A 10,215-nucleotide genomic window follows, 5' to 3' on the forward strand; every position below is an offset into this window, starting at 1 on the left:
TTGATGAGTTTGTGCTTTAATTTGGCCATTGGTTAGTGACTTGACGTTTCGAATTTTACTCGGTGCTCGTTATTTTTGATAACATGGACTGCATTTTCCATATAAAGGTAAACAGACATATTATACAGTATCCCTATGTTTTTTAAGTACACAATACGACATAGATGTATGTGATAAATGTGGTAAACTTTTGACCGGTCTGTGTTGGCATGCAATGCAACTGCTTATCCGACATTCTACTGGTTATTTCTATGTATAAACCCGATTAATTTTCTCCGTTCCTCAGCTGTTGAATACTAATGTTATATGTTATTGTCATGTTTAGCCAAATTCGAACTTAATTATGAACAGAAAAATATTATGAGTCACCTACGTCTACCTATTTGCTAAACATTTTTATCTTTCCTAAGTTACAATTTGAAATATCTCTTCTTACGAGGACTCACTGAATATAATTAAATATTGCTTTTTTTTGTATATATCAAAATTAATTCTTACTGTGATTTGATGCCACATTTCCCAAGGACATACTCTTAATGTCTGTCGTACGTGTTAATGTTGTTAATAACTTGTCAGATTGTGAACTGCTATGCTTTCATCAAAATTGCTATCATTAATACATTTATAATAAGCGTTTATCATACTATTTTTTTCCAAATTCCTTGTAATACTATGTCTGTTGATATTTTTAATCAACTGTTGATATCTTAAAAATGTATTTAACATGATAGATAGGGGAAATAAATGCTTATAAAAAATATTTCTTCGTGATTATTCTTCACTAGGTATGTTATAAAAGAGTGGTAGGTGGCGCAATGATTCCTAAATAACCAACTAGACCAGAGGTTAACCATAGAACTTCACATAGTCTTTTAGATGTCGGTGCATGGTCACGTGGTCTAACTAATCCACCTACTGTATCACTATAAAAGTTAGAATAATCATGTGATCTGATTTTCAATGAGACAACTCTCCTCAAGAGACCAAATTATACAGAAAATGATATAGCTATAGATCACCGTACGGCCTTCAAAAATGAGTGAGTCCCATACCACATAGTCAGATATACAATGCTCCGAAATTAAAAATGTAAAACAATTAAAATGAGAAATCTTACAGCCTAATTTATGAACAAAATAATGAACGAAAAAAATATATGGTACACATCGACAAAAAACATCACTAAATGCAGCACTACAGGTTCCCGGCATGTGACAGACACATACAGAATGTGATGGAGTTAGACTCGTTTGAAGGCGCCAATCCTACCTAATGTCAGAATTTGTTACATAAGACACTAATCAAAATAATGATATATGGAAAAGTAAATATTTGGATAGTGAAGGCTTTTTAGAAAGCCTACACTTGTAACATGTAAATCATATATTTATAGAAGTATTTAAATATCCTTGGTCTCGGAATTTCCCATTAATCGACTTATGCATTGTTAATCATTGGTATATTGTTAACTACCGGGTTGTGATTTTATAGTGTAAAAAAGAATGAAAATGCTTCACCAAACTTTCATTTCAGTAGTATTTTTCGGAGTTAGTGTTTTAACCATCGTAGTTAACAGTTTAGACAGTAAGTAAAGAGCAGACTTATAACATACTACACGTTTATGTACATGACTTCCCCATTTTTATGTTTCTTGCGTTTTTATTTTTATTTTACAGTTGTTACATAAATTACATAGTTATTAAATAAAAGAGAAATCCTGAAATCTGGTACTCTAAAACAACTGCAATGTTCCATAACATATATAATCTGATTAAGATGGTTTTATTTAAAAACCAGAACGTTTTATGTTCAGTGATACTATTTAAGTAATTTTTAGTAACCCGGAAGTTAAGGTAATGGTTGTTAAATGTATTTCTGTGTACCTTTAATAACTACTTCTTTATTTGCATTCATTGAAAGTTACATGGAGGTTGAACAATAGTAGTTACTTGTATAAATTATGTGTATTGCCATATACAATGATTTAAACCAGAGGTGAATAGTACCATAATCCTGGTGTCGCTTAATATGCTTAATCTTTGCCATGTTACACGACAGTTTCATCAGTTGAATTAATTGCAGAGGCAGGCGGATTAATGTGGGTAAGGTGGCCCGGGTCCTCATATACGAACGATAAGTATATATGTTTTACATATACTTATACCCCCTTATACATGTTAAATGCTTAAGTATTGATGCCTGTCAATGTAACAGAAAAATGCTGGAAGGTCATAGTATGCCACTTGATGTAGCAATTTTATTATTTTCGTAATAATATGTTAATTAATAAATGATGAGAGATTAGACTTAAAAGTCAGAAAACACCCATTTTGATATTTGATTCGTTTGGATAGATGCTGAGACTATTCCTAGTGCGTAACTATTAGGTAGGGCATTTAGGTTTGACTAAATAAATGGTTTATTTGATTTGTCACTTCAAGATTTTTTCTTGAAAAATCAAATGATTGTGATAAGTGAATATTTAGCATTTTCTATCATAATAAAAATGTATTCAAGTTTTTTTTAGCATTTCATATATACAGTTTATTACTACGAAGACAATAACAATCAAAACCAAGTAGTAATCAAAGACTAACAAAACCAAAGGACATTTACATGAACAGTTATAAATAATAAATAAGAAACAATACGAACTCCAGTAAAAACCGGAAGTGAAATCAGGTGCTCCGGAAGGGTTAAGCATTTCCTGTACCGTATACGGCACCCGTCGTGTTATTTCGTTGGTCAGTCCGGCAATGATGGAGGGTTACTGTGAGTGAGGAAGAATATCAGATATGATTTCTGACAGACTTTTGTCATAATGGCTAATCAGCTCATGATGGCGACCGTAAAATTTCTTGAGTGATAGTAGACCTTATTTTGATTGATTCATAAACACATTGGAATTTAGATTCCAACGTGTTTATATAGTTTTTTTTTAGAAAACCGGAAGTATTAAACGATAAACGTCCAATCGCAAATATTTTAATGACTTATCTGACTATATACAAATAAATTAGTTTAGATTTAAGATTCAACTAGAAATAAACTTACCGTCTTCAAAAAATGTGTTATTTTTTAATAATTTAAGCCCAAAATTGCTCATGTTAAGAAAAATTGTATTTTAATGCAATTAAGATCATCGGCGATATAAAGTTGACTGGAAGTAACTGAAAGGCATTGCAAAACACTACCTCTGATGCGGTTCCTAGTTTATGATAGCTGTAGCAACTCAAAATGGTCTATTATTATAACTGGTTTGTTTTACATATATCTCAACTATTCCTCCGAGATTAAATATTCGTGAATATATTCAAAATTGACTATTGCTTTAAAAGATCTGTTTTAGCAGCACCAACTTAAAGAGTATGAAATATACATCAAATACAACGAAGATCATGACACGTGATACACGCCTGAACATTTATCGGGTTACTCTAGCTTTTGAGATTTTTATTCTATGATATGTATTCTATCCCTCTTTTTTTATCATTAACCTTACATTTAAATAAATGATATTCACTTTTCTCAGGTTGTCAAGATCCAGCTGACATTGGATTTCTGTTGGATGCTTCAGGGAGTGTCAGTAGTGCTGAATTTAATCAAACAAAGACTTTCCTTGTAGACATCATTAAACAATTTGACATTGCAAACCAAGCGGTCAAAATCAGCGCCTTCGCATTTGATCATCAAGTTCAAGGTGGTTTTTACTTTAAAACTTTCTCAACTGAGCAAGACATCTCAACTGCCATCCAAAATATTGTGTACACAAGCGGTTTTACTGACTTTGAAATACCATTGACATTTGCTAGGGAACACATGTTTGTGCCACAGAGTGGTGCACGTGGTTATACAAAGAAAATACTAATATTTATAACAGATGGGGATGCCATCATTACGGACGAGCCAGGACAATTATTAAGCAACATGGGTGTGTCGGTCTACGCTATCGGCGTCGGCTCAAATGTAAACACGAACAACTTGGACAAGATCGCAACAAGTGTTGCACATCGATATATAGTTTTGAGTTTTTCCTTGATAAATGATATCAAGCAACGACTCACATCTCAGGCTTGTGAAGGTGAGTAAAATACTTGTGTTTGTAGATGTTTGAATTGTTATTTTTAATATTATGGATCGTCGTAAAAGTCATCCATGTTTTCATCGTAACTAAAAACAGCGTATCAACCAAGGAGAAATGACTAACCATCCATTACAAAAAGTATGAAATGATAGAAAGAAAGACAGTTTTATGCCTTAATGCATGTATGTTCTGTCAAGCTTTTAATTCTAGAAACAATTTTACCACGTCATATGTTGTCTAGGATGCCGTAAATCAAATGTACATGCAAGACAATCATATATTTGAAAACCGATCCTTCACTCCTTATATTTTCAAAAACAGATTTTTATTCAAAGGAAATCTGTTAAAAATGGTGTTTGCATACTTCTTAAAGAAGTGAAATAAGTTACCACAAATACCACCACGCGTAGAAACGGGCAACTCATGAATTGTGAAGTGGTCTCAGCGAGCATGTATATGCAATATAACCTTCTTAATGATCCTAAACATTATACTAGTATCAAATTTTATTTAATTTTATAACGCGGTTCTCATAGGTTATCTATCAGCTGTCATCCACAAACATTTTTATTTAATCCAAAACCAAGGATCATATCTCTGGATTGGTGAAACTGAAAACGACTACAAATGAATTAATTAATTGACCAAAACATTCGATTTTGATGATAATCAATTTCACAAAATGGTTCTCTATATATGACCTGGATTTTTCATTCCTTACAATCAAGTATTGTCAATCTATTTCGAGTAATGGGAAAACGAAGAAAATTGAAATTAAGTGTGTTAAGAAGTTCAAATCATTCCTTTAGAATTTAAATCTTTTTAGAAAAAAAGACAATACTCTATCAAGAATCTAGCAACCTATATATTTTTGTAATATGTATCGGTAAAAGAAAGGGAAATTAAACATGTTTAGTGGTTCGAAACATCCATTAACGTTGTAATTATTTTAACAAATGGTTTAATATATATCATTTTGATTCTAACAAATGTTGAACTGTCCTAACAATTGTGATAACTCTTGAACCATAAAAACGAAAATGACGGAAATGGTACGTAATCTGTTGTTATGTTTCCAAAACATTTCAATGAAGTACAATTTATTTCAATATCACTGGTTCACCATTAAACAACAAAAGTATCGGTTTTGAACATTTAAAATAAATCAGCAACAATAACCAAACAACTTAACCTATATGTATTGATATAAAACCTCTAGATTAAACTGTTCATTACTATATACGATTTTTCATCATATTTCGCACACTTAGAAAATCTACCTTTTAAGCATATCTTCATTTTTTTCATTACCATATTTTCACAGAAATCGGTGAACATGCGAAGGACCATCCTTGTAAGACAAACACAAACCTATGTAATTTTGGAATTTGTCGGATTACTGGGACTACAAGTTATAGATGTGATTGTGACTACGGGTACACTGGTAATCATTGTGAAACAGGTAAATGGTATAACACCAAATAATAATTCAGTTATATTTGGCATTCGATAGCCGTGGTGTAGTGGTTAGTGCATCGGACTCCTAACTCAAATGTTCCTGTGTCGATTCCCGTTCCGGGATGAAAATTTCAGGGACTGAATTTTCGGCTGTCCCTTGACACCATTTGCGAGTTAAGTCTTGAGGAAACGATGATAGTGCGTCGGAAGGGGACGATAAATGGCTGACCCGTGTTTAGAAAGAGTCATATATCTTGCACGTTAAGGTGGTACCTAACACTACAGGGAGATAACTCTGTAAAATCAGCTAAACGTTTTGATTACGATGTGTTGTTAAGGGAATATCAAGCTTCTCAATGATCAAAATAAGTGTTCATCAAACTGCTATATAACCAGTGTAATTTTTTTGATAAAACGGTTGGTTCAAATTTTTTGAAATTTTTATAATTTTGTCAAAAGGTCAAAGTAAATACTTTGTCAAAATTTTAAGAAAATTAAACGAGCCAAATTAATTTTAGTCAAAGTGTTGGGTACCACCTTAAAGACATCCATGTAGATTTCGAAAAAGAGCAGGATAATGACGCTCCAAGGCAGCACTCGCACCCGCAAATTGGAAAGGAATTAATTTAAGTTGCAAAACTTTTTTCTCAATCCACTTTAAATAAATATGTTTATATCAAATTCAGCAATATCAAACGTATATGATTTCTTTATTTTTTTCTCTTTTCTTTTGAATTGTATACAAAGATCACACGGCAAATTAATAAATAAACTTATTTCGGCGGGCGATTTATAAAAAATATACTCTTGGTTCTACATGTTTTTCATTATGAAATTTGTCCTTATCCTTTTGTTGCAGATATAAATGAGTGTGAAGGTGTTACCTGTCTCAATCAAGGAACATGTGTTGATCATATAGGATACTTCACTTGTAACTGTCGACAGTTCTTTGAAGGCACTTATTGTGAAACAAGTAGGTTAACATTTTGAAATATATTAATAAGACTGCTGATGTCTTAAAATTTTGCTATGCCTTTTATATTTATGAAAAAGGGAGGTAAAATACCAAAAATACCAACAACAAAAAAAAGCTCCAAGGAAAAATCAAAACGGAGTTCTATGTCCTTAACAAATGGCAATATTAATAGCTTTAACACTTAAAACGAATGGAAACATCTATCAAATTCCTGACGTTGTACAAAAAAATTCTTATATAGAAAATGGTGTTAAAACAAAAAGAAATTAGTAATCCTTAATATGATCCATGTATGCAACACATTCAACTTGTTTTTGCATCTCAAATGTGTTATTTAACTGATACTTACGATCTTACAATTACAATTCTTTTATGAACGTGATGTCACTCTATTCCGATTTTCCAAGAGCCCGAATGATCGTAAACTAGGTCTAGGAAGCTATAACATGTTACTAAACGTTTGCCACATATTTATAAGATCTGTAATATAATGGGCAAAATAGCAAAAAATCCGAACTCCGCGGAAATTCAAAACGAAAAGTGACCTATCAAATGTCAAAATCAAAAGTTCAAACACAACAAACATGATTATCCATATGTCCATGTATCTGTGCTAATATATTGTTTTATTTAAACATATTGTATGTAAAAACTGGTATTTATGATGAGATTATTTATCAATTTTAGATATGTGTGAACCGACTGCAGCCGACATTGTTTTTGTAATCGATGTATCAGCAACGATGGATTCTACATTTCTAAACCACGCACAACATCATGCAGAGCTTACCACTAAGGAATGGCAAATTGACAATGATCATTTTCAGATTGCATTAGTAACTGTTGCAGAATCCGCAAACTCGGTTCTTGGATTCTCAAATATTGCAACTAAAGATGACCTTCGGAATGGTATTGCAAATATAAATCTTAAAAACGAGCCTTCGAATATTCATCTTGGTCTTTCTAAAGCTTTTGAACTGTTTAATATCAAAGGCCGTTCAAATGTTAAGAAGAAGATAATTTTATATTCTGATGGTTTGCCGTCAAATCCAACTGCACTTGAACAAACAATATCCTCCTTACAGCACTATTCGAACATCGAAATATATACAGTGGCGACAGGGGTAGACGTTTCCCATTACTTTTTGTTAAAAATATCAAGAGATGTTGCCAACGTGTTTCCATACAATACCGACGCTTTAAGGCATCATATTATACAGGATTTGATTAAACCGGAATGCAATGGTAAGCATAGAAAATAGTAAGAAAACATAATTTCACAGTATTTTATAGTACTAAAACATATTAGCCATGATGTTAGTTGTTATTATATAGGCGTAAGGCTTTTTAAATTCGCATCAATTTTATATAACCTGTTATAATTTTGAAAGTATTATCAAAGAAGTAAGTTGGTCAAATGTTTTTGTTTATCACCGATAAAGATGAAGGTATGTTGGTTTATATATGAATTCCAAGACATATATCAAGATTTGGTTGAAATATTTATGCTACAGCTGATTTGTACAGGCAAGGAATATCATTTAATTAATTATAAGTTATTTCATCGAAAAGTGATTTGTATATTTTCTATTCAATATGTGTTCATTTGTGAAATATGGATAAGAAAAGATATTTCTATTTTTGTAGCTTGCATCGACTCTGAACAAGCGGATGTAATCATAATGGTTGATTTAGCAGGAATACAACAAGATTATCTTAATTCTATTGTTCCGACATCGCTAGTCAAAATATTGTCACAAATACGTCTTGGTAATAATGCTGCAAAATTGGCTTTAGTAACATTCAGTGAAGAAGCAAGTACACGTTTTAGTTTTAATGCTTATTTGGAGAACAATCGAGTCGACCTGCAAAGGTCATTGTCATCGTATGAAGGCATAATCGATAAATCATCAAACATTTCAGAAGCATTGAAACTGGCAGAAGCACTTTTAGGTGATCCAACCGAAGGAGCTAGATCATCAGCAAAGAAAGTCGTTCTTGTGATCTCAGAATTCAAATACTCATTAAATGAGCAAGACCTTAGATATGCAGAGGTATTGAGGAATAAAGGAATTCACATGCACACGATTGGTATTTTTACAGATGATCATGCTTTTGATACAATGTCAGGACTTGCATCAACATCATACCATATAGGTATTAATGGCAATATTTATGTTGACCAAGTTGATACTTATATTGAATCGTTTGTTCAAGAACTTAAATCATTACATTGTATATCAATCATTTAGTTTATGCTTACTTTTTTTAATTGCTTGTTCTTCTTCAGGTAAAATTATTTTTCTTTTGTTGATGTCCGTATGTTTGTTACGTCAATGTATTTGTTTTCTTCCATTTTCATTTCCATTGGTACATTAAAATAATGTATGCTGACAATACGTCCTAATGATATGTTCCAAAAACATATTCTATTATATGCAGTTGTTACTGATATAACTAACTAACAATGTTTTTGATTGTTCCTATTAAGAATAGTGGACGTAGTTCAACGAATTCGTCAAGCCTTCATTGTAGTGCACTGTTTCATTCCCGAAGTCTTCCTCATGATGCACTGTTTCACTTGTCAAGGTATCATAATAATGCACTTTTGATTCCGCGAGTTTTCATTTTAAGGCATTGTTGCATTAATCAGAGCTATAATGTCATAATGTTGTGTGACATATTTTTGAGTTTTTTGTTTTTTAAGGAATTATTGTAGTAATGCTTTCAATACACACGATGTAAGTAGTTTGTACGGCGCAAAAACTTTTCGAAAGTAGTCATATGTACTGTTTATTATGTAATGTAAATCTGTTTCACCGTTTGTTTATTTTGTCCTATTATCTAACATTAGAAAAAACTCAAAGTTAAAAACAATATGATGAAACACAATGAAAATATTAATAAAATTTTAAAAAGATGTTTATGTTTCTTAATTTTCTTGTTCCGTTCATTTAAATTATCAGTTGTTTAAGACATAACTGTAAACAAGCTAGCATGACTTTTTCAAGCTTTACAGAAAATCTATGCAAAAGATACAATGTAGATCGATCTGTTTGTCGTTACTATTAAATAGAATCCTTTCATTTACGTACAATAAATTTTACCAATGGGACATGCCTATGTATCATTCTTTTATTTTCTATGTTCTTGGGTAAAACGATAGATGCCACTGGTGGAATAGAAATACTTCAAGGTTTCACTGGTCTAGAGGGGTTCTGTTTAATAATTGGATTTCTGTTTTTTACTGTTTATTATTCTGTGAATTTGTTTGTCAGTTTTGTTTAGAGCTTTGGAGTCATATGATCGCAAACATGTTACTTTTGAACTTTTTTATTTATATCTGCTAACAAGATATAAAAAACAGTGCGCAATATATGTTGCCCATTGTCTGGTATCTATGATGAGGTAATTTCCACTGCTACGTCGATGTTACTGCTGGTGGAGGTTTACACCCCGAGGATATCTCCAGCCTAATAGTCTTCTGTGTTGACATAATTTGACATGATCATTATCATAAATTAACTTTTTACAAAATTTATAGAATACCCTAGTGGTAATTGGCAAAGCTTTTCGAACTTTTGGTCCACAGTGCTCATAAATTTCTTTATTTGGCCTTTTTTGATTCGAGCATCAATGATGATCGAGTCTTTGGAGACGAAGTATGTGTCTGAAAAAGACAACTTTCATCCTGGCT

At 32.0% G+C, this 10,215-nt stretch overlaps 1 protein-coding gene across 1 annotated transcript; it reads left to right on the plus strand.

Annotated features, from left to right (window-relative positions):
- The first annotated feature begins 1,479 nt into the window (after window positions 1-1,479).
- On the plus strand, window positions 1,480-9,530 carry LOC143049293 (collagen alpha-6(VI) chain-like). The gene is made up of 6 exons (XM_076222977.1): window positions 1,480-1,584; window positions 3,533-4,081; window positions 5,409-5,546; window positions 6,402-6,515; window positions 7,206-7,763; window positions 8,166-9,530. The coding sequence occupies exons 1-6, from the start codon at window positions 1,503-1,505 to the stop codon at window positions 8,768-8,770; spliced, it is 2,046 nt and encodes a 681-aa protein (XP_076079092.1). The 5' UTR covers window positions 1,480-1,502; the 3' UTR covers window positions 8,771-9,530.
- The last annotated feature ends 685 nt before the right edge of the window (window positions 9,531-10,215 follow it).

Source organism: Mytilus galloprovincialis, chromosome 10 (assembly GCF_965363235.1).
Source record: "Mytilus galloprovincialis chromosome 10, xbMytGall1.hap1.1, whole genome shotgun sequence".
In the NCBI taxonomy this organism is placed as follows: domain Eukaryota; kingdom Metazoa; phylum Mollusca; class Bivalvia; order Mytilida; family Mytilidae; genus Mytilus; species Mytilus galloprovincialis.